Below are 23,646 nucleotides of genomic sequence, written 5' to 3' on the forward strand. Positions count from 1 at the left end.
CGGACAGTGGAATGTGCACTGAAGCACATCAGCGCTGCAATGGCCACCGGTCCAGACTGTCTGCCAGCTCGTATGGTCAAATGCTTTGGGGATGAAGCAAAAGAACAGTTAGTAAACATCCTCACGGACATCATCCAAGAAGAAGCACCGATCCCGGACGACTGGAAACATGGTAGTGTTACGCTTGTCCCGAAGCGGGGCAGGGACCCAAATATCAAGGACTACCGCCCCATCACAGTGACCAGCGTGATATACCGCCTTTTCGCTCGTGTGGTTAGGGACTGGCTGATTGGATGGGCGGAGACGAGGGGTGTTCTCACCGAGCTTTAGAACGGCTTCTGCCTCGGGCGCCGACTAGACGATAACATATTCATCTTAACTCAGTGTGCAGAGATAGCACAGAGAGAGGGAGGTCGATGTTGTGCTGCCTCCTTGATGTGGAGAAGGCATACGATAATGTTCCTCATGCGTCCCTGCTCAGCTGTTTGGCCAGTTTCAATGTGCCAGGAGAGCTCCTATCGACGATCGCACGGGTATATGCGAACAATATAGTGACCGTCCACTTCGGAGATGCAGTGTTTGCGCCGCTTTCCGTCACCAAGGGTCTCCGCCAAGGCTGCCCTGTGTCACCACTGCTATACCTGCTCTATGTGTCCAGGATGGAGCGGACACTAATAAAGTCATGCCTTGGCTTCCGATTGCGGTTCACCACCTGCGGAATCGAAGAAAATCGCCGTCTACGTGGGCTGGCCTTCGCAGATGACTTGGTCATCATGGCAGAATCGCCAGCGGAAATGCAGGCCATGCTGAGCATTTGCAACTCGGAAATTGTCTCCCTGGGGCTTAAATTCAGTGCAAAAAAGACGGCCGTCGTCTGCTTTGCAGGGCACACCAAAGAGGAAGCAGAGCTGAGGCTTGGTGAAGAGAGGCTCACGGAATACAAGTACCTCGGGGTGAAACTCTGTTCGACCAGTGGTAGAATCTGCAGCCTCCAGGAAGAATCGGTGCGAAAGGCAGCTATGCGCGCCCGAGCAATACTCCGCAGATGTTGCCTATGGGGAAACAGATTCGTCATGGTGCGAGACCTGTGGAAGCTTGTCCACGTCCCCGGGCTCACGTTTGCAAACGCGGTGGTCTGCTTTTCGGCGACACGCGCAACTGGCTGGAGTGGCGGCAACGTGAAGTGGGGCGAGTAGCACTGGGCTGCCACTGTAAGGTTCATAACGAGGCAGTACAAGGAGACCGGGGGTGGTCCAGTTTCAAGGCCCGGGAGGCAGCGAGCAAGCTGGGATATTACGGTCGCCTCATTTTTATGGCACTGGAGTGCTGGGTACGCCGAGTGTTCGAATATTTGTTCGCCACATGCATTAGAACAAGCCGGACGACCCGGATCTACCAGCTCGAAAAAAGTTTGTATTTTTCAAGGACCCCCATAGCGGCAGAAACGGCTGGAAAGTGGGCTGCCGAAGTGCAGGAGCGGGTTGTGGAGGCCGAACGCCTACAGTGGTGCACAAGCATGGAAGGCAAGGCCACCCTGACTCTCTACCAGAGCCACAAGCGGAACATACCTCAGGACCATCGATACGACAACAGCGTCGGCAGTGCTCTGCTCTTTGAAGCAAGAGCAGGAGCCCTTAAAACGCTCGCCCACCGTAGCCGGTACGACGAGGCTATTACATGCACATTGTGTCGGCTGTGCGGTGCAAATCCGGGACGATGGAGCACGTAGTGCTGCAGTGCGCCTCAAAACATTGCTCCCAGGGGGCGCTACACTTGCGCAGGCGCTCGATTTTGACCCGCCGGACTGTCCTTCGGGTGGTGACGAGTGGGGAGCGAACAGAGCTCCCTTCATGCAGGCGTCCAAAAGGAGACTCACGGAAAGGTGGACGGCAGTACGCAAGCCGTAATTTATTAATTTTTTTCTCTGTGTGTGTATGTGTTAAGTGTGGTGTTGTGTCTACGGTACTTTGTATTGTTTACTTTTTTTTTAACGACTGCGGCGCCAACACAGTGCCCGCCCGATACGAAGGGTAGATATTCATTATTAATTTAAACAGCTTGAACAAGAAGACAAAGGACAAGATAAAAGGAAGCCACAGTACAAGCGCTAACTCACAACTATGCCTAAGCCTTTACTCCAAGGCCCAGATAAAAACAAACATGACGAAAATGAAACAATCACGTCAAACAACCTCTGGGTTCACCTGCTGCACAAAAAGTCACTCAAAAAAGACATCTCTTTGCTTGAAAGAGCAGGAGAAGTTTTGCTGACACAATTATTGTCCGTTAAAATAAAATATGATTCTACTATCTCTCTCGTCATCTTTTCTTTGTGACGATACAAAATCCTAACCTGGTCAAACATAGGAGTACACTTCTCCTTCTTCATTGTTTCACATGAATGGCAATTTGAGACCAGAAATTTTTTTTCCTTGCCACTTTCCAAGTTGTTCCGGTGTTCCAGTGGCAAGGAAAAAACATTTCTGGTCTCACATTGCCATTCATGTGAAAGAATGAAGGAGAAGAAGTGCACTCCTATGTTTGACCAGGTTAGGATTTTGTATCGCCACAAAGAAAAGATGACAAGAGAGATAGTAGAATTATATTTTATTTCAACGGACAATAATTGTGTCAGCAAGACTTCTCATACTCTCTCAAGCAAAGAGATGTCTTTTTTGAATGACTTTTTGTGCAGCAGGTGAACCCAGGGGTTGTTTCACGTGATTGTTTCGTTTTCGTGATGTTTGTTTTTAACTGGGCCAAAGACTTAGGTATAGTTGTGAGTCAGTGCTTGTACTGTGGCTTCCTTTTATCTTGTCCTTTGTCTTCTTGTTTGCGCTGTTTAAATTATTAATATGTACCAACTGGCCCAACAAAGTATCTTGGTAATACGAAGGGTAGAGTCAATAAATCATCATCATTGCAGCTGCATTTGGTAAACTTGGCTCCGATTTGTCATTGGCTATGTAGCTTGCTATCGTATCGGTCGCATTTATGGAGGTTTGTCACAACGCTAGTCAAATAGTCTTTTGTGAGGTGGTTCTACCGCCGTGAATTGTACGACGAAAAGTGAAAATTGTACGTGCTAACCGATACGTTCGCAATAAGCTGGTACGGTTTATGCGGATGCGAAATGCATTATATTGAATAGGCGCCGAGTCGGGGACTTGACATTACTATCTTTAAAATGAAACTACTGTTAAAGCGGGTACGTTTTGACAAGGTTTTACTGTAGGAGCAAGGTAATGGGGAATGCACAAAATTTTTCTGTGCCACAAAAATTTAATATGCCCACTCATTCACATCACTCGGCATAGATTTTACGCCCACAATGTCGTGGGATGCTCACATAAACAAGGTCTGCACCACGCTTTCTAAATTCATGAGTATAGTCTCTCGTATTAAATATATTATACCAACAGAAACAAAATCTGACTTTTACTACTATAGACCTTTTCACGACCCTTGGAGAAACCGGTTTGACTGGGCTGAGAACTGGGATGAGCACAGCCCAGTTTCCAATATGGCAGCGCCCTTTGGCCAATTGTGAAAAGGTCTATATATGCATTCTTTTTCACATATTTAGGGTATTGATATTTGGTATGGGAAAGTAACACTACGTCCAGTTTGCAAAAGCTTTTTGTCCTGCTGAAAAAAATGCTACAAGTCATTACAAATTCTTCCCATGATGCCCCAACTCGTCCCATACGAATGAAATACAAAAGAATTTTAGTCCTTAAGCTGTTCAAGTACAGGTTTGCTCGTTTCTCTAAAAAGCATATGGCATGAAATGACTCCGTTTTGTCCTGCATTGTAAAGCTGGTGCCACACAAACACACCTTATACTACTACAAGATACCCTGAAATGTTTGAGGTACTCAAGTGTAGAACAAACTATGGTTCTCCCTTGTTGAAATATCTGCTGTCAAAATGTTTGAACACTTCTCTGTAGCAACCTAAACAAAATGGCTTTTTCTTCTCTCCGAGAAATGTTCACTGATAAAGCTGTATTGAAAAAAAAAATGCTTCTGTCCACTGTTCATATTTTTTTTTACTTGTAATTGTATGTTTTCTTCTATATCACAGCACTGTCTTTTGTAACACTTGGATTGTTTATCCTATATCGCACGAACTGCCGTTGCTGTCAGCTTTGACTTTTTACGGGTGACAAAGCCTGTCAAGCAGTCATTTCCATCTGCTTTTTTTTTAAGGGAAAACTATAGTTGAAACATGCATGCATTTAGTGCTCCAGGGACTCGGAAAGACTACATGGAGCTTTAGAATTCTATGGATTCCAGTTTGAGAACCACTGGCGAGAACTCGCTCGAAATGTCCTGAAATTTCATTTGAACTAGCAGAATTTGAGCCAGAGTGAACCTGGCAGGAATGAGGGGCCTATGTCATATTGGAGGAGGGTTCATTACACGGAGGAGAAACCTTGGCAGATATTTTTTCTGTGTGTGACAGTCCATCAATCAACGAAAGTACATGGTCATTCATTATCATGATGCAGGCTTTTACGGCTTTTAGAATTGTTCGCTTCAAAAGGCTGCTATCGCGCATTCCAATGATTTTGTGGCTGTGGACGGCGCCCGCCCCAGTTGTGGCGTGATGCAGTGAACATACTCAAAATCAGGCTTGTGCAACCAGACAAGCCCGGCAAGTCACCGCTGGTACTCCCGGGAAGGGTGTTCGCACTATTGCAAGTTTGCCTCCTACCACAGAAGCCAACGTCAAAGGATAAACACAGGATTTTGGCGTGCTGCCAAGGAATGCACTGTGGACTGACTGCCAGGAGGATGTCATCAAACAGATTGATTTGCTAATGACTAATGCTTTTTTTTTTAAATTTCTCAGCAGTAAAAGTGGGGCTGGGTTTATTATGTGAGTGGCTTTATTACCCGAGTATATATGTCAAATGCAGATATTTTAAATTAAGTATATTGAACACACAGCCTATTATTTTTCTCAAAATACTGTGTAAAAGTATAGTAAAGTCTCATACTAGATGTCACTTAAGTACTGGACATTCAGTATATCAAATGACGCTTCTCCTACTGACATTCTGTGATCACTTTTCGTACGTGGAGATGGCCTGCTACATGGCTTTGGGCCACTAGCAGCCCAATAAAGAGAGAGGAAGAAAAAAGGAAAGCAGACTGCCAGCTGCTTTCTTTCTATTTCCACGTCCACCTTTGCTCGTATTGCAAGACCCCCTCTCTTTGGTGGAGCCAAAGTTTAAGCGCTGCTCCTAATAAAACATTCACATGCACATATGTCACTTGCACATATGTTGAATGGGTTATAGTTTGGCATTTCGCTGTGCAATCATGTGACAAGTTGCTCTTGCATGCATGTTTTGCATGGTGCGCAGCTCGGTGGACCTTGGACGAACTGAGTGCTGTGACACAGGCATCAGCAACGCTTGTGCGTCGCAAACTGGCCTTTTGGCAAGGGCAGGGGATCCTGTGGGAGGAGTCGCCCGGTGTGTTTGTACTGGGAACCCCTGGAGAAGGTGCGGGTGGCAGCGGTATCCCTCCCCAACCCTTAGAGCTGGATGAGGATGAGGAAGAGGTACCCTCAGCCATGGCCTCCACCCAGGACCAGAAAGAGAGCGACCTCCAGGTACGTTTATCCCTTTGTGACTCGAGGTTGCTAATGGTGCTTTGCCCGTCGAGCTTGGACAAGGAATTGTGAGTAGCGTTATAAGCAGCTGGATGACTTACAAACTGTAGCCTCCATTGGCGAGGAGGAGAAGGAAAAGGAAAAAGAAATGTGGGAAGGTTGGGAAAAATAAGTTGGTTCGCTGCCCTGCTCTGGGGGAAAGGGAGTGAAGGGATATAAAGGTGAAAGGGAGTAAGAAGGCAAAAAAAGGCAGTTGACGAAATGCGCACTTGAAAGTCAGAGCCTGTCATGCAGGCCCCACCCTAAGGAAATGAAGGGGTGCCTGACAGGCCTTCACCGCAGATTATCGCTGCGGTCACTGTCCAAGAATCAGTACCTTTGTCAGCAAGCTTGGGTCAAGTTTCTCCAGTGTGCAGCATAGAGATGATTTTTTGGTGTTGTATTTGAGACAGTCGCAAAGTATGTGGGAGTTAGGTTCTTCACTGCCTCAAATATTCCATGCAGGGTTATCAGCCGTTCTGATCACAGAGGAGTAATGGTTTATGAAAGTGGCACCTAGCCACAAACGACACAGCTGTATTGGTTCATGCCATGTTAGTCAGGTGGAAGTCAGAGCTTGAATTCAGGTTCTAGGGATTGTGGATGTTGGTTGGAAAACTAACCAGAATTCCTCAAGGCAACTGATTTCTCATGCTAGTGTTCGAAGCCTACTCGCTGCATCTTCTCTCGAAACTGAGGTACACACATGGCCTTGTGGTAGGCAGTTCATGTGTCCTCATCGAGATGGTGTTTGCCTGTGATGCCAGGCATCCTGGTAGCCATTGGTAAAAAGGGAACTGCACAAACACATGACAAAGTGAGGAAGAAACAACGCAGTGCTGACTTACAACTGAAGTTTATTCAAAAGGTGCACACGCATTAAGTAGTCTCGAGGCAAGCTGTCAGCTGAGTCAACGTCAAAGACAGTGTGAAGGACTGGATAAAAGTGATAAAATCTTTAAAGCTATAAAAAGTTTCAACAAGGAGCATGGAAGAGTGACACGAGGAAGTGAAAACAACAAGATATAGGTGAAGCATGGATGATGGGCGTGCAGTTAGGTAAAAGTTATTGCTAGCATTTTATGTAAATGGTTAAAAAATGTTCCAAGAAATCAAATTACCATATTTTCGGATCTATAAGTCGCACCTTTGTATAAGTGGCACCCCTCTCCAAATGGTATTTAAAAAAAAAACATATATAAGTCGCACCTGTGCATAAGACGCACCTCCCACTTTGGCAAGCGATATAAAATCTTGTTGCAGATCAGGTAGTGAGAAAGAGCGACTAAATAACACGCTTGCTGCGGCCGTGCCTCTGCATGGATCCTGTGTTAGGAAGTGCTCACATACTTGTGCTTTCCGCAATCAAGACAGTGCTTTTCAAAAAAATTTTATTTCAACAGCATGAACAATGCGCAAAACAGCAGCTTACATTACGGCATTTAGGCAAAGCCATCGATGTCGTCGTCTTCCGAGTCACTTACAAACATTGCAGCTACTTCAGATGGGAGCTCCACAGGCATGTCCCTCTCATCATCTTCGGACTCGCTGCTATCCACTTCGCTAACTTCATCACTCACAAACGGGACCAACCCAGCCTTGCTAAACCCTGCTACAATAGTTTTTGCAGAAATCGAGTTCCATGCCTCGCTCACCCATTCTGCTACTTCGCCAAAAGTTGCGCGTTTCTGTGTACAGTTTTGGTAAAGCTATGCTCTCCCCCAGACATCCAGGACTCCCACAAGCATTGCATAACCGCTTTAAAACTTCGATTAACAGAAATGTCAAGCGACTGAAGTATATTCGTCATGCCGCCGGCTATGATGACTGGACTGCAGGTTTTTGTTTTTATCTTTTTCTTGATGAAATCGGTGATGTGTGCTCACATGCTGTCCATCACCAGCATTCCTTGCTTCGTGTGAAAAAGTCCATCGGGGTGACGTGAAAAAACTCTGGTCGAGCCGATCAATTAAGGGGAAATGAGGGTGGTCGTTATAATACATGAAGGAAAAAAGCCAACAGTCGGCGAGAAGGTCGCTGGTAACCAGCTTGCAACACTGGAGGGCATCACAGGCCTGTTTAGGTAAAAACTGGCAGGTTTCTTTTTAACCTCAGAACATGTCAGCGCACCCGAAACTATTGAAGCGCAGCACTCCCTCACTCACTCCACTCAGTCAGTCTGTCCGTCAGTCAGTCAGTCAAGGTAATCATGCATGTACTGCGGTCGGTCGGTCGGTCGGTCGGTCGGTCGGTCGGTCGGTCGGTCTCGAAGATTTTGGAAAGATATTACGGAAAGCGCACACGGGAAATACATGAGTCTTACCTGATTCGAACCCATGGTAACACGTGTAAGTTCATCCACCAATCTATTATCAAAAGAGGCTGCGTATCTGCTAGCCATGATTTTTACCCAACTACATGCCGATTATCCATCCTTCACCTGCATCTTGTTTTCATTTTCTGATGTCATTCTTCCCACAGGCGTCGTTCCTTGTTGAAACTTCTTATAGCTTTTAAGATTTTGTCGCTTTTATCTGGCCCTTAACACCGCCCCTGACGTTGACTCAGCTGACAGCTTGCCTCGAGGGTACTTAATATTTGTGCATCTCTTGAATAAACTTGAGGTGTAAGTCAGCGCCTTTGTTGTTTATTACTCGCTTTGTCCTGTTTTTAGTTCTCTTTTTAGCAATGTTAAACCAACTAGCCCTCAACGACACCCTCCTGAGCCATTGGTAAATAATGTTATACCCTATATCTATGGCTGAATGATGTAGCTGATGGATTTCTACAACCAGTTGCTTAAGGAGATGCAACGAAAGGAACCGACTCCGTTCCCATCAATGTCAAGTGTATTGAAAGATGTTTACGCCTTGTGGCTATTAAAAGTGCTTTAAACAGAAGTTCTCTTGCTAATTTGAATGGACCATCAGTCCCCTTTGATTTGAAATCATCAAGAGTTGGAGGTAGTTGGTTGTGGTGGCTGTACAAAAGAAAGGGTGCAAGGAGGGGCCAGCCAGTCAGCCATAATTTCTGCATGGCACCCCATTGCTTGACTCTAAAACACCAACATAGGTAGGCAAGTTATTACAGCTAAGTACCCAGTGACAAGCTTTAGAGAGCAACAGTGCATTCTTTGAAGCATTGAATATTGCAGAGGTGCAGGCAGTTGTCACAACCAAGACAGCATATCTTTAAGTGTGCCCAGTTTTGTGAACAACATAGCTCTTTTAATAATTGACTTTACCTTTCAGGGTGAAAGTTGTAGAACATGTTGAGAAATTCCCTTTAGTTGTACCATTGTAACTTTGGAGCAGTTATTTTTGCGACTGGAAGTAAAATTTGCAAGATTAAAAATTTTTCTTTTACTCATGCGCTGCTATCAATATTATTACCATGAAACACCCAATTTGAAGGTACTCAAAGCTACCATGAGTAAACTGGCCCTGAGTCATGGCAGTGGCTTACTTAGTCGGAACGCTGCAGCTTAGGCATAATCGCGTTAGACTGCAGAAAGGTACTTGAGCTGTACTACAAAATGATAGCATTGTGGCAGTCAGTAAGGTAGAACATGCTTGAATGCCACGGATAGCATAAAATACAGCACATAAGTAGATCTTGAAGACAAAATGTAGCATTCATTTTGCCTTATTTGTGCTTTGTGCCCTTTCATTGTGCATTAAACAAATACATTGTCGGGGAATTGTGTACAGGTACAAAGCTCCCTGTGTTCAGCAGCTATATTTTTAATATTTTGCTTCCAAGAATTATAACTACCTTCTAGGGTTTGTCAGTTACTAGACAGCCAAGAAACACTAATGCGGCAAGGATAAGTGCTTTTTCTTTAGCATGTTATGTGCACGTCCTTTGCAGTGGTCAAGTTTGAGTAAGTTGCACCAGCTACTGCAAGTTAGAATAGAATTTCTTAGAGTTTCAAGCTATTATACTGTAGCTTTTCATTTGTGGTCCATCATCTCTTGAAGAGTGATGCATAAAAGCTTATTCATTTTCGTATTCGTATCATGTGTGCCTTGGTATTTTTTTTCTTTTAGTGCACAGTAGATTCTCTGCTAAGTGCCATGTATATACATTCTCAGTCCATGTAAAGTGGAGACAAAGGAAAGTGGCATTTGAATTTCAAAGCACGTGTCCATTGCTCCAGGGTCTGTTGAAAGGGACTCAGTGAGGTGTAAGCTTCCACCTTAGGGCACTCATTCCATTTCCTGAAAATTTTGGCTCCTGCAGATCTACTGGTCCTACATAGTAGGCATGCTGACGAACCTGGAGACCCTGACGTTGGAAAGGATTCACACCATGCTCAAGATGTTTGCCATGCAGACCCCGTCGACGGCAGAACTGACTGCTCTAGAACTGCGGCATTTCCTTGATGGCCAAGTTTCCAAGCAGAAACTGCTTTACTCCGGTGGCCATTACAGGCTGCCGAAGTCAGACAGCCTGTAAGAAATAAAAGGCTCTTAGCTTGATAGCCTGACTTTCCTTGTGTAATGTGTTGGAATGTAGTTTGGCTTAACTGGAGAATAAGTTTTTTTGTTTGAGTAGAAAACTGAAATGTTGCTTGTTACAAGGTTTTATTGTGTGGTAAATGGGCCTTGTGAGAAGGAGTAATTGACAGAGTTGAAATATAATCTCTTCCGACTGAACATGTCTGTGCTGCACAGACAAGAACAGAGTGCATGAGTACAGCAGAGGGGGTTATGGCCATGGATATAGTACAGTTAGAACTGCCATTGTTATTTACTGAGCTTTTGAGTATAATTGCACGCATAGGAGCTCACACGAAATTTAGAACGCTTATGTAAAAACCCGCTTATACTAATAGTCGAACCCGGATATATCGACCTCAAAGGGGATCGCGAAATTGTTCGATATATTGATAATTCGAATACAGAAATCGACTTCAGACGCCGCTTACGATCGCGAAACATGATACCGCATTTGTCACGCAATCAACCCACTGCATTATAAACCCAACCCTTATTTTTGCCCCTGAGAATTAAAAAAGAAAAGTTCGGTGGCACATCCCTCCGTTTCAACTGTCGCATCCACAGCTCATTTAATGGCAGCGCGCTAAGATGCTCGCGCAGCGATAACATCACGGCGTGTTTATCTGTTGACTATACTTTTGATAGATCATGCGATGGCAGGGAGCGAACTTGTCAGAGTGCCTGTGATGGCTTGATTGCACAAGTCTGGTTCGATTTATCACACCGCGCTTGGGGCAGGCGGAGTGCACTGCCACAAAATCGCGTGATAGCTGCAAAAGCCTTTTGAAGCGAACAACGCTAAAAGTCTGTCATGATCGCAGCGCTGACCGCGTGCTCTCGTTGATTCATAGATGCAAGAATGGACGACTCGCAAAAAAAAAAAAAAAAAGAAGTGCCGCTTCTTAACGTCCGCAGCCTCCGCCGCACGTGCAGCACAAGTAAGGATAACTCTTTAAAGAAAAAAAAAAAGATGCTGCTTAACATTTGCAGCCGCGATAGCATACGCTACGACGTTCAGCACGACGGCAAGGATGAACGACTCCCACAAAAAAAAAGGAAAAAAAAAAAAGATAAGCCGTTTTCTAGCGTCCGCAGCAGCACTCTTACGCACGACGACCATTGCACGTCAGCCGCCGGGAGCAGAGTGTTCACAACACATTGGAGAAAGCGTCTGCCACGAGTTGATGTCTTGTCCGGGCATGCGTAGTGCGTGCTGCTGCGAACGTAGACCGAGAAAATGAAGGGGAGAGTGAAAGCTCGGCAGAAGAGTGGGCACATCCTTGCGCTTCGCTCTATAGCGTTTTCCCCTATCCCGAACACAGCGGCTGCATTTGTTCCCTTGTTCCTTCACGCACATGGCTTGCAAACGTCACGTGCTGGCGCGCGGACAACAGAACAGCCATCTACAATCATGCAAAGGGCAGGATCGCACCGGAAGCGATGAGAATCCTGCCCAGAAAACAGCTGAATAGAAAAGTCAGCTTAATGTAGACTCCAGCGCACGCGTCTCTTCCTGGTAACAAGGCGGCACACAAATTAGCCCGAGCTCTCTACTTCTGGGTAACCGTGGAGCCGCCCGATTGCCAGAATATGGACGAACGTCTATTACAGTACACAGAAATAGTTTAAAATTATAGACAAAACAGAAAGCTAGTGCCACCACCGGTTACGCGTCTGAGCAACAAAGAAGCGACCGCATGGCGGCGTCTACAGGCAGGGAATTACATCCACTCGGTCTCGGCCTATCACGTCCAGAAAGATGAGAGACAGGACGATAAATGTAAGCAATGTGGGGAGAGAGGGACCCTCAACCACGTAATTTGGAAATGCACTAGCTCCCCAGGAGCTAAGACAAAAATAGTAGAGAAGCCTGGGAAACCCTTCTGTAGGGCGAGTACCCAACTCTTCAAGAGCAAGCCATCCGCCTGGCGGAAGAGGCCGCAAGGAACCAAGACCTCTTTGCCTGCCTCTATAATCGCGGAGGTCCCGACTCCCGTCCCCTAGGCCTGCGTGCCGGGGATGGGGAGTTGGCGGCCTCCATTCTGCATGGTGGAAATAAAAGTTGTTCACACACACGCGGCAGCGATCACCGCAGATGCGCGCGCCTTTGAGTAAAGGGCGCAGCGCTGCCCTAAACCAGCCGTCGCCGAACTGTGCTCTCTCATCACTTCCGCGCGCGGCTTGAAAACGTCACGCGGCAAACGGCCGAGGTGATGCGTTCGTCTTTGGGGAAGGCGCACTGTCCAATGCGTGGCGCGGAGTTCGATATATCGAACGACCGGTGAAATTGAGTTCGATATACGACACAACTTTCCTATACTTTTACATGTGATTTTCAAGGAGATATTCCGTGAGTTCGATGTAACCAAAATTTGAATAATCCGGGTTAGATATATCCGGGTGCGACTTAAGGTTTTTTTCCCCGATTTTATCATGTCGGATTTCCGCCTCGTATTATATGCGGATCCGAACAAATTTTAGCCTAAATTCGCAGTTATGGCTTCATTATTACTCTGCGATATCAGCATCAGACTTCCTGCGAGACGAGGTACTATCTAGCAGTGGCATTGGCTGACTGTTTCGATACTTTCAGTCTCACCACGCTGACCCCGCGATCCTCTCGACCACGACGCACGCGCTTCCGGAAGCGTGCCGAGCATACTTTGCACAATGTAGGGATAGCGAAAGAATCACTCAGCATGTTGCATAAGTCTTTCACGGGCCACTCCAGCCATGCTGGCCATGCCCTACAACTGAATCGCGAATGCTTGACCAATATTCCAAAGGAGCGTGTCGGTCGCGCTTTCGAGAAACGTGGGATACCGAACGTGTTTAGAGGTACCTACAGAAAAAAAAAATCTAGTGGCTTAGCTCAGCAAGGTCAGGATATATGTAGCGAAAGCGTAGAGAAATCAGCCGTTCAGTGACATCATTAAGCAAGCTGGTAAGCTTGGCGTCAATGGCGGGTATCGATAGCCGTGGCTAACGCTGTAGTTGAGAACCCTCTCCTTAGCTAGAGAAGCCTTACACATGACACAAACACTCGCTATACTGACTGTTTCGGGAGACCATCCGGGAAAAGCTAACTGCAGAGTTGCGTGCATGGTCGTACTCACTGGTGACAAGGCCTTCTGATGCCACAGTCGTATCACACACATTACATAGATAGCCAAACTGATTGTTTACAAAGTCAGCCTCGAAGGTCCTGGTTGCTGTAGCACTGCCATCAGCCGAATGGTATAGTCAGTCATCCGATACGGCCTCGTCGCTTTGACTTCTTGCTGTACTGTTGGGTGGTTTTCTTCTTGTAGTTTGGCAGTGACTCAGTGTCTTCACTTATCTGAGACTTCGTGCCGCCGCTTAACGAGACATTCTTCATGCTCTTCAGGTGTATCCGATGTTCCCTTAATCTTCTTTGCTTCATTCACACATCAGGCAGCCTCGCGCCATGCGATGACTTCTCGGTTCATCGACGTTCTTCGTCGCAATGCCTCCGCTGATGCCGTTCACAGTACTACGGTCGTGGATAAAATTTTGAGTGATGTCAGAGCAACGTTTTAATGCAGGAATGCTTTTAAGGGCTACATTTTCACCTCCTGTTGTGTCACAGTTCCGTCCACCAAGGCAAAACGATGTTAAGAGGTGCATTAACGACTATAGCGGGAATTTTTGATGCAGGAATGCATTTAACAGCTACATTTTCACCTGTTGTCTGTCACGGTTCTTCAAAATAACGTGGCTTCAAAACAACGTCAGATGAAAGGTTATGCATGTGAACAATATTTTTATTTACTACATCAACGATATTGCAAAGACACAATATTGTTAGTTTGGGACAGGTTCTAGCGCGTATGCCCTGATGCTGTGACCTGCAACTTATTGTACAAGCGGTGCCATCTGGCCACCCATTGCACACCACATGTTTGTTGGAATTGCGATAATAGCGACAGATAGTGCCACATGTCCCTTGAACGACATGTGTTGCCTTTTTGCCTCCGTCCTGTAGTTTCCACAGTTTTATTTTACAATACTACATTTTCTCCTTTTGGAGATACCACATAAATTTCCACCCACCATGGCCTCACATAATGGCGTTGTCTATGGCGGAACCTTCACGAGTGCTGCTGCCGATCGCCGAGAACATGATCGCCTTCGTAAACGACAGGCGCAAGCTTTGAGCACAGAAGAGGAGCAAAGGCAACAACGCCTTCAAAGGCGACAAGCGAGCTGAACCTCAAAGAGCAACGCGAACAAGAACGTCTTCGGAAGCATCGAGCGGGAGCGTGTGCTTTGGATGTCGACAGTCAGCGACAATGAGAATGCCTTCGCAAGATGCAGGCAAGAGTCCTTGACAGACAGCTAGACCAGTGTACACACAAGCACTGCGCAGGCACCTGACGCTTCCTTCATCATTTGTAATGTCCTTAATTGACGTCGGTACCAAAAATTCACAGTGGTTGTCCATGGTTGTCCATGTTCATGCTCAAGCTATTTAGGGTCACAATTGTTAATAAACCACTTCAGGCCACTACCAGAAGTGCATCTTGCATTTATTACATTGTTATACGGCACGTCGATGTAACCAGGGTCCGTATTTCGAGCTAGCGTCACTGTCGCTATTTTCCTTACCTTGAGTCATCTGATTAGTGGTAAGCCCGAGCCAAAAAATTTGGAAGACGCTTAAGCTTCGCCTTCAAGAGTGGAACGCGATAGCGTTATTGCACCTCGTCGAGAAAACTTATTAAACGCGAGGGTATTGGGGCACCCTCGCACCGGTACCCGCGCGGCCCGAAGGGGAGAAGCGGGTGAGCGAAGATAGTGATCTAAAGAAAGGAAAGACGCTTGATTCTACAACCCGTGAGGGTGCACGGCGAAACGTCAGGGGCGAGTGGCGCGCCACGTGTCGGGGCAGCGCCGCACATTGCGAGGAGGGGTTCTTCTGTGTTTGCCGCAAGATGGCTCTGCATGTGCGCAGAGCGCAGAAGAAATGTAGCGGAAACGTACTTTGCTACTCGTGTAACTGCGACTTCTGTAAGTAACATGCTCATAATTACCGATATACACCGCAGTATAACGTTCTACGGCACGTTTCTAAGGCAACACCGCATTCACTAGAAGCGCTTTTGTACCGCTTTCAAGCATCGAACTCGTGGCTCTTAATGTTTATGGGGTGCATGCATTAGCGCTTATCTCAGGGAGGCCTCCACTGTGTCTTCGATGCAGCCGGGTAGGTCATGTACGGCGTCAGTGCCGAACGCCTCGATGCACCCAGTGCCGGCGCTTTGGCCATACTGTGGATAACTGTGTATTAAGTTATGCCGATAGACTGCGTCAAGGCCAGTGGTCACGAGAAGATGACGTGGCGTCCGAGCATATCATGGATGTGTCAGAGGTTGTTGATGTAACTGGTGAGTTAGGTCGTGAACCTCAAATTGATGGGGACCAGAAGCCTTCTGCACCCCACATCAACTCAGAAGAAGCTGCAGTGACTGGCCATCAAGAACCAGCGTCTCCAGAGCCAAAACCGCCGGACCCGGGCCCGCCTGTGAGTGCCACTCAGAGTGCTGCGCTTGCTGCCCAAGAACCACCTGTCATTGAAGGACGTCTGGATATGCCTCCTGTGGAGTCAATGGAGAAGATACTGCCAGTGGATGCTCGCCTATCCTCCTTCGTCATTGATTCTCATTCGTCGTTGGAGGGTAACAGTGAGCCGTAAGTGGCACCGATCTCTGGTGCGTCCGGTTCTCTGTCGGCTGTCAGTGTGGCAGCGAGCGATGTGCTCCAATCAGGTTCGTGGGCCGAAGCCTTGAGTGTCTCAGAGGAGGACATGGACAACACAGTGCCTTTGAAGCGTCCCGCAGATGATGAGGTGTGTATCGATGGTGCTGGCCAGAAGGCACACTGTGTAGAGGCCACAGGAAGGGTGACTTTAAAGAGGAGGGCGATGTCTGCCCGAAAGGCCGCCAATTTGCAGGCGGGCCACCCCATTCCAGGGGATGATGTTTAAAAGGACTAGTACCAAAAATGGCTAGCGTCGCAGCATATCAAGTCGCTACCCTTAACGCCAGGGGTATGCGCAATCGTCGGAGACAGCAGCAGTTAAGACATCTGCTAAAGAAATGGAGTGTGTCTGTAGCAGCAATTCAGGAAACAAAGTTGTCATCCGATGAAGAGACGGAAGCTGCTCTTGAGCCGTTTTTGCCGGAATATAACATTATTGTTAGCCACGCTAGAGGCTTGTCCGGAGGGTGTATGATATTCCTGGCCAAAACACTAGAGATGACAGCCATGCCTTATTGCATAGATGGCGAGGGACGACTTGCATGCTGTGACCTCACAATCTCAGGTGTGCAGTGGCGAATTATTTGTGTTTACGCCCCTGTAAAACAGCGAGACAGAAGGCATTTTTTTCTTTCATCAGTTAATCATTTGTGCACAGATCGCAAAATTATGTTGTTGGGAGATTTTAATTGTGTTTGTAGGGATGAGGACCGATCAGCATTATGTAAGAGATATGACCCTAGTGCTGCATTACTTAACGATTTAGCTTGTGAATATAACCTTGTGGATGTGGGGCAGGAAAAAGGCGACAGTATTCATTTCACTCATTTTCAGTTCTCCTCTAATGCCCGCCTTGACAGAATTTATGTTTCTGCAGACACGTTAGCAAATGTGTTTGGTTACTGGGTGCGGCCCATCTTCTTCAGTGACCATTGTATGGTGTCTCTTCAGGTAGGGAGGTACAGTCGGCAGATACTTCACCCTCGGTGGGAACTGTGGAAAATGAATAACTGTCTGCTCTCAGATGAAATCTTTAAGCATGCTGTACCTACTTGTTTGAAAGACATATGGTCACGCCATATGTTTAAACAGGAAACCAAAAACTTAGCAATTGAAGCCTCTGCAAGAATCGCGTTCCTAAAGAGACACCACATTCGTGAGCTTGGGCGCACTCTAACTGAGCTACATGAGCTAGAGAGGGTTAACCCGGGTGCCTATGTTGAAGAAATTAATAACGTAAAGGCAGAGCTTCAACAATTTGCGACGGAAAGATACAAGGGGGCCCTAATAAGATCTAGGACTCGAAGGTTTCTTGACGAGCAACCTTCACGTCGGGCCCTCAGTGATGAAAGAGAGAATGCTCTTACGAAGGAAATATTGGAAATTCAGTATGGTGATTGCACATATAGTGATGCTCCTAGTATTCTTGCTGCTTTCTATGATTATTATCGAAAGCTGTTCGGCAGTTGTAAAGATCCAAATCAGGGTTTCGATTATAATTCCTTACTTGAGAACTTTCCTCGACTAGACGATGAGAAGTGTGCTGTAGTAGAGGGACCCATCACTTTGGAAGAAATTAAATCAGCCATTTCAGACCTTCAGAACCAGAAATATTCTGGCCCAGATGGTATTACTAGCGAATTTTATAAAACATTTTCGCCTTGCCTAACGCCTGTTTTGATGGAAGTATTCCAAGCATCTTATGATGTGGGTTTCCTGCCTCCCACTTTCTATTCAGGCCACACAATATTAATTCCCAAAAGCAAAGATACTAATCGGTTGAAAACTGTTGAAGGATTTCGCCCAATTTCCCTCTGTAATGTTGATTACAAAATTTTTGCTAAGGTCCTTTGTTCTCGTTTGCAGCTGGTTATCATGGACTTGATAGGTTCGCATCAGGTGTGTGGTATCAGAGGGCGCAGTATTCAAACACACATCCATATTGCACGTTCAGTAATCGAGACAGTATCAGATGAGACAGGCCAAGTAGCTCTGATTCAAATTGACCTGGCGAAGGCGTTTGATAAAGTTCGGCACAATTTCTTGTTCGCGGTCTTGGAGAATGCAAACATTGGTGACGTTTTGCTCAAAGGCATAAGGCTGTGCTATATGAACTCGTATACAAGACTAATTGTTAATCAGGTGCTAACGAAACCAATACCACTAGAATCATCTGTTCGTCAAGGATGTCCACTGTCTCCACTGTTGTTTGGCTTATATCTGGAACCCCTCTGTCTCAGTATAATTAACAGTGCAGCCATCCGTGGTTTCTCTCTGGCTCAATGTGAAGTTAAGATTTTAGCTTACGCGGACGATATCGCCCTCGTTTGTTCTGACAAAAAGAGTATACTTGAGGCTTTACACTTGACTGAACAGTTCTCCGATGCATCAGGCGCGGCCCTTAATTTAGATAAATCCAAAGGTTTTTGGTTGGGACACTGGGGCACTAGACCAAGCCAGTTTGGAGGCATATGCTGGGACTGTAGTCCTCTTCAGTACCTAGGGGTTCCGCTGAACCAAGTTCGTAACAGCGCAGCCTACTGGGATTCACAAATCGTACCTATGCGGCGACGAACGCAGGCTTGGATGGGTAGGGAACTTTCAGTGTTTGCTAGGGCACAGGTCTGTAACATACTTTTGTTTGCAAAGCTTGCGTATGTCCTTCAAGTCCTGCATTGTGCGAGGAGCAAAGTACAAGTTATACACAGAATATTTGCAACATTTGTGTGGCGCTCTCAATGGGAGCCCATGCGGCGTGACAACTTGTTTCTTCCCTTAGAGTCTGGTGGAGTGGGCCTTGTACACTTGTTTGTGCATCAACTTGTTTCCCGTTTTTTCTTTTTCAAATCGGCAAACCATCCGTTTCTTATGACTGTGCTCATTAGGCGTCTTAGTCCACATTTGCCTTACTTATTCGCACCAACTGGGCAGGCTCGTGAGGGGCGTTTATGGGGATTCCTTAAGGAGGTTGCTGACACTTTCAATTTTCTTACTGTGCGTTTCTCTGTAGATTACCTGTATAGCCTCTCGAGAAAGCAGATGACCCAGGCTCTCACTGAGTCTTTGTTCCCTACACCGTTGTATCTTATCTGGTGTTTTTGGACACCACTGTTCTAAAGCGTGTTAGGCAAATGTGCATTCAGGCAGCTGCAAAAACGTTCTTTTTCAAATTACATACAGCGACGTTGCCTGTCAAGACATTTCTTCACAATAAGGAGATGTTTGTGCCCTGGTCGGTAAATTGTCGTCTCTGTAACGTGCCTGAGACAATTGATCATTGCTTTATTCTGTGCCGTGATGCTATGTTCTTTTGGGACATACTACAAAGAACTCTTATAAAGGACATTGAAATTACGCCTTATACAATTAGATTTTTGCCTCCTGACAAAAACTCTGTCGTGCCTTACGATCTATTTGTGTTGATGGGTCTGTTCAGCCTTTGGAAAAGCCGCATGATCGACAGGCATGCAGAGCCACCAAGATCGTCCAAATCCGTGTTTCGGGAGCAGTGTGCTTTGGTGAGAAGTGTATATGCTGCACGTGAAGAACCTCCAAACTGGATGCCGTATCTAGACGCATGAATATGTCTCCCAGACTTTTGATGATCTGATGATTGTGCATTGTCGGGCTGGGGATATGACGGGCTCGTATTAAGCAGCCCGGTAACGTTAGACATGGACATGGTTAAGTAAGTGGAGTTGTTCCTTTTTACGGAAGTTTTTCCATGCAATAAAGAAAAAAAAAAAACTCGTGGCTGAGTGGTAGCGTCTCCGTCTCACACTCCGGAGACCCTGGTTCGATTCCTACCCAGCCCATCTTGGAAGTTTCTTTTTATTTATGAAGTGCATGCCGGTATTTATCGCTCACGGCCAACGCCGCCGACGACACCGGCTTTTCTGCGATTATTTATGAAGTGCATGCCGGTATTTATCGCTCACGGCCAACGCCGCCGACGACACCGGCTTTTCTGCGACACGAGCTCCTCAACGCTACCGCGTTAAAATGGCGGCTACCAAATTGACATCCGGTTCTGGTGTTTCCATTAATTAGATTACTCAAGGTCATGAGTTAGTGACACTTGATAACAACGCAAACTCGGAATACAGACCCAGCACGAATTATGTTTGTTACTTAAGCTACCACATCCGTTACTCTCTATCCTACCCGCGAGAGCTCAGAGCACACGCATCATTAAAACTACGTTTCCTCAAAATCTGTACTCAGAACATGGTTCAACACGCATGCATTCCTGCAATGGTATACTCTAGTCGTAGCATAGATTAGACCGCTAATTTTTCAAACGTTTGGCCTCATATGAATTGAGGCTACGTTGGGTGATGACGGCACATGTCCCGTATTCGCCTAAATGACTGCCTGAGCGCTTGTTTCATGTGAGGTGAGGCTTCTGAACTTCGGGTATATAATGTTCTAGAGCACTATACTTCGAGGCTAGTGGTCACTTTTGGCTGCTTGCGCTCGCCTCTTGCTCAATGCGCGGCTAATCTACTGCACTGACGGTACACATTCACAGCGCGCGGTCTCATCACATTGTTAAGGAATGTTGCAGTCTCGCTTTTTTATCTTGTATCTTTCTGTGATTAGTTGTGCATTCGTGCCTGGGGGAAGGAGTGCGTGGTTATTGGAAACTGCCCACCTAAGTTTCTGTCTCCCCCTGCTATGCTTTCCTTCCCTTGGAATCTGATTTTTACCCTTTGCGAACATCCATTGGTTATCCTCTCTTTGCACTATATGTCCTACCCACGCCCATTTCTTCTTGATTTCCGTTGGAGTATTATTAACTCGAGTATTTTTCTCTGACCCACTGTGCATGCTTCCTATCTCTTAATGCATTTCTTTTTGGGACATACCTCTACATCAACCGCTGCCGAACTTGTAGCCATTCGGGAATCTATTCGCTATATATGTGGGAAACTACCTCAAAAATGGTGTATATTCACAGACTCGAAGACTGCATTACAAATTTTGGAAAACTTCTTACGCCACACTGCCTATCAGTCCCAGGCACTAATAATTATGGAGCTCATCACATCTGCCCAGCTGCAAGGCCACATGATAATGTGTCAATGGATTCCTGCCCACTGCGGCCTCCATGGGAATGAGCAGGCCGATGTTGAAGCGAAAAGCGCACTCATCAATGGCTTCCAAACAGCTGTGCCTTTTTCAAGAGCGGATACGACGTGTCTTCTAAAGAGTTATATGAATATTGCTACAGCAGCTTACTGGGCTCAACCAGACGCCCGACACATCCGTCTAAGAAGGCTCGATCGAACATTTAAATTTATTGTTCCGCGTGATATTCCGCGTCATCAGACATGCTTGATACATCGAATTCGTTTAAACGTGGCTTTCACGCGCAAGTACTTACATTTAATTGGACAGATGGACTCACCGGAATGTTCAGCTTGTGGCATCCCAGAGACTGTGGACCATGTATTATTGGTGTGCCCAGAGTATGCTAACGAAAGAAATGTGCTAGCTGCTTCCTTGAAGCGTTTAGACAAGAGGCCTCTGTCGGAGGAACTGCTGCTGGGCGCTTGGCAGGACAAGGGGAAGGGCGTCCAGGCAGTGCGCGCTCTTTGCCGTTATTTGAGCGCCAGCGGATTTGATTCACGTTTGTAAAGCAAGCTGCTGTGTCTGTATATATATTTCATATGCCTTCTCCCACATCGTCACCCATCATGACCTTCTGTCTTCGCTCCTTCCCCTTCCCCAGTGCAGAGTAGCAGGCCAGATTTGAATTATTCGGGCCAACCTCTCTGCCTTTTCCTTTCAATAAATCCATCTATCTATCCTATCTCTTAAAATTGCACCTACCATTTTGCGTTCCATAACTCTCTGAGTTGTCCTCAGCTTAAGTAGAACCCTTTTCGTTAGCTTCCACATTTCAGCTCAGGCGAGTACACTGAGTACAGCGGCCGTTGTTAGTAGCTGTCATGCTTGCCAAAGGAAAAGCACATGAATGCACAAAATCTCCCAAAGAGACAAGGTAAAAAAGCGAGACTGCCAGATTTCTTAAATATGTGATAACTTATGACCATGAATATGTGCCTTCAGTGCACTTCATTGGCTGCCGACGAGCGCGAACAGCCAAAAATGAGCACTAGGCCCATACTATGGAAAAAGCCTCGCCTCACACGAAACGTGCTCAAGCAATCATTCAGGTGAACATACGACGCGCATGCGCATAGTCATCACCCAGCATAGCATTAACGCTATCATCGCAGCCTAGTGACGCCAAAGCAGTTTGAAAACGGTGCTCCGGCATATAGAAAAATTTTTTCCTGACTGCATACGCTCGCCGTCCACCTCGTAGTCATTTTCCTGCTGCTCGGCTCAACCAGTTGTCATGGTAAAGGCGCATGCGCAGTTGTGGCTCCGGTTGGACACCGCGAAATGCGCTTTTGCTATAGTCAGATACAGGTCAAGCAAAAAGCGGCCTTCAAAGGACCCCCCTACAGCCAATGGCATCGCTCTAAATGTGTGACATCGTGGCGCACACGGAAGAAAAAAAAAAAAAAAAAAAAAAAAAAAACAAAAAACAGCAAAACGTTCTTCCGCGCTCACGGTCTCGCGGACTTTTACCAAATTGGCCGCCTCCGGTTGTCGCGTCCGTCTGTTGAGCCCTACGAGGTGACACCGCTGATGCAGTTAAGCGCAGAACAACGAAGCGGTTTCGTGAAAACTCGACAGTGCTTAAATTCACCATCACAATTCGTCGTTTTACCTTTCGTACTCTGATGAGCAAACGACTATCGATCGATTTGAGTAAAGGTATATATTTTTGCTGGATGGAACTCACGAAGAATTTCGGAACTATTTGCCAGCATGGACTCACTCGAAGCAGCCAAGTTCCAAGCGCTACTCGTAGGGGCAAGGAGGTCGGCCGTGACGTCACAGTATAGTTCGGCAGCATGGTTGGAGCGGGATCCTTTGATAGCTGGATGCTGCTTTTTTCTTGACCTGTACCCAACTATAGCCTAGTGTAGCTTTCGCTACAAAAGAGCTTCTACTGAAAGATGACTCTTGGCAGACATAGCATGTCTCGGGTGTTGATCTCAAAAACTCCGAATATAACGTACATTTTTCCCAGTGGGCGCACACGCCGCTAGCCTGTGCGCGGCTTTAGATACAAGCAGGCGTGAGCACCGCGCACGATGGCCATCAAGCTCTTGCTCTGCCGACCCACGTCCGAGCTGGAGGCCGGAGGACCATATGGCTTTCGCGATTGCTGGGGCGAATGTGAGCTGCTCTTTTCAAGGAGCGTGAAATACTTCGATCAAGCATCGCCATATCGGACCTAGCACTGCCGATTGGTACTGACCCGCAGCATCCTACGTGGATTGGCAACAGTGTCTCGAGAGATACGTGTCCAGATCTCTCGTTGATTAAAGGAGCGAGAAACTATGGCACAGCACGCAGGAGACCATGGGAAGCGACCACTGCATTCTCAAGACCTGCCTTGACTACAATAAGCATCGCAAACCGAGAGGGCAGGCTCGGCTCACGGACTGTTCGTTGTTCCACAAGGTGGAAAACTTTGCTGCGTTTAACGCGCCCATTGAAAAGTACGAGGTGTGTGTGCTGAGTCTCTGGGTCGCTTTACACGTACACTTCAGACCTTAGAAGAAGGTCCGGCTATTGACAACCACCTGCTGCATCTATGGGAGGCAAGAAGTCT

General features: G+C 46.6%; 1 protein-coding gene across 2 annotated transcripts in view; it reads left to right on the plus strand.

Annotated features, from left to right (window-relative positions):
- Nucleotides 1-10,147, plus strand: part of mr (anaphase promoting complex subunit morula) — a 32,072-nt gene extending 21,925 nt beyond the window's left edge. For both annotated transcript variants that reach the window (XM_084607472.1, XM_084607474.1), the window contains exons 13-14: nucleotides 5,375-5,625; nucleotides 9,907-10,147. In XM_084607472.1, the coding sequence (XP_084463598.1) occupies nucleotides 5,375-5,625; nucleotides 9,907-10,122 (467 nt within the window). In that variant the 3' untranslated portion in view covers nucleotides 10,123-10,147. The remainder of the gene's footprint in view (nucleotides 1-5,374; nucleotides 5,626-9,906) is intronic.
- The last annotated feature ends 13,499 nt before the right edge of the window (nucleotides 10,148-23,646 follow it).

The sequence above is a fragment of the Amblyomma maculatum genome, chromosome 6, assembly GCF_055883805.1.
Source record: "Amblyomma maculatum isolate TAMU_Amacu chromosome 6, ASM5588380v1, whole genome shotgun sequence".
NCBI classification, from domain to species: Eukaryota; Metazoa; Arthropoda; class Arachnida; order Ixodida; family Ixodidae; genus Amblyomma; species Amblyomma maculatum.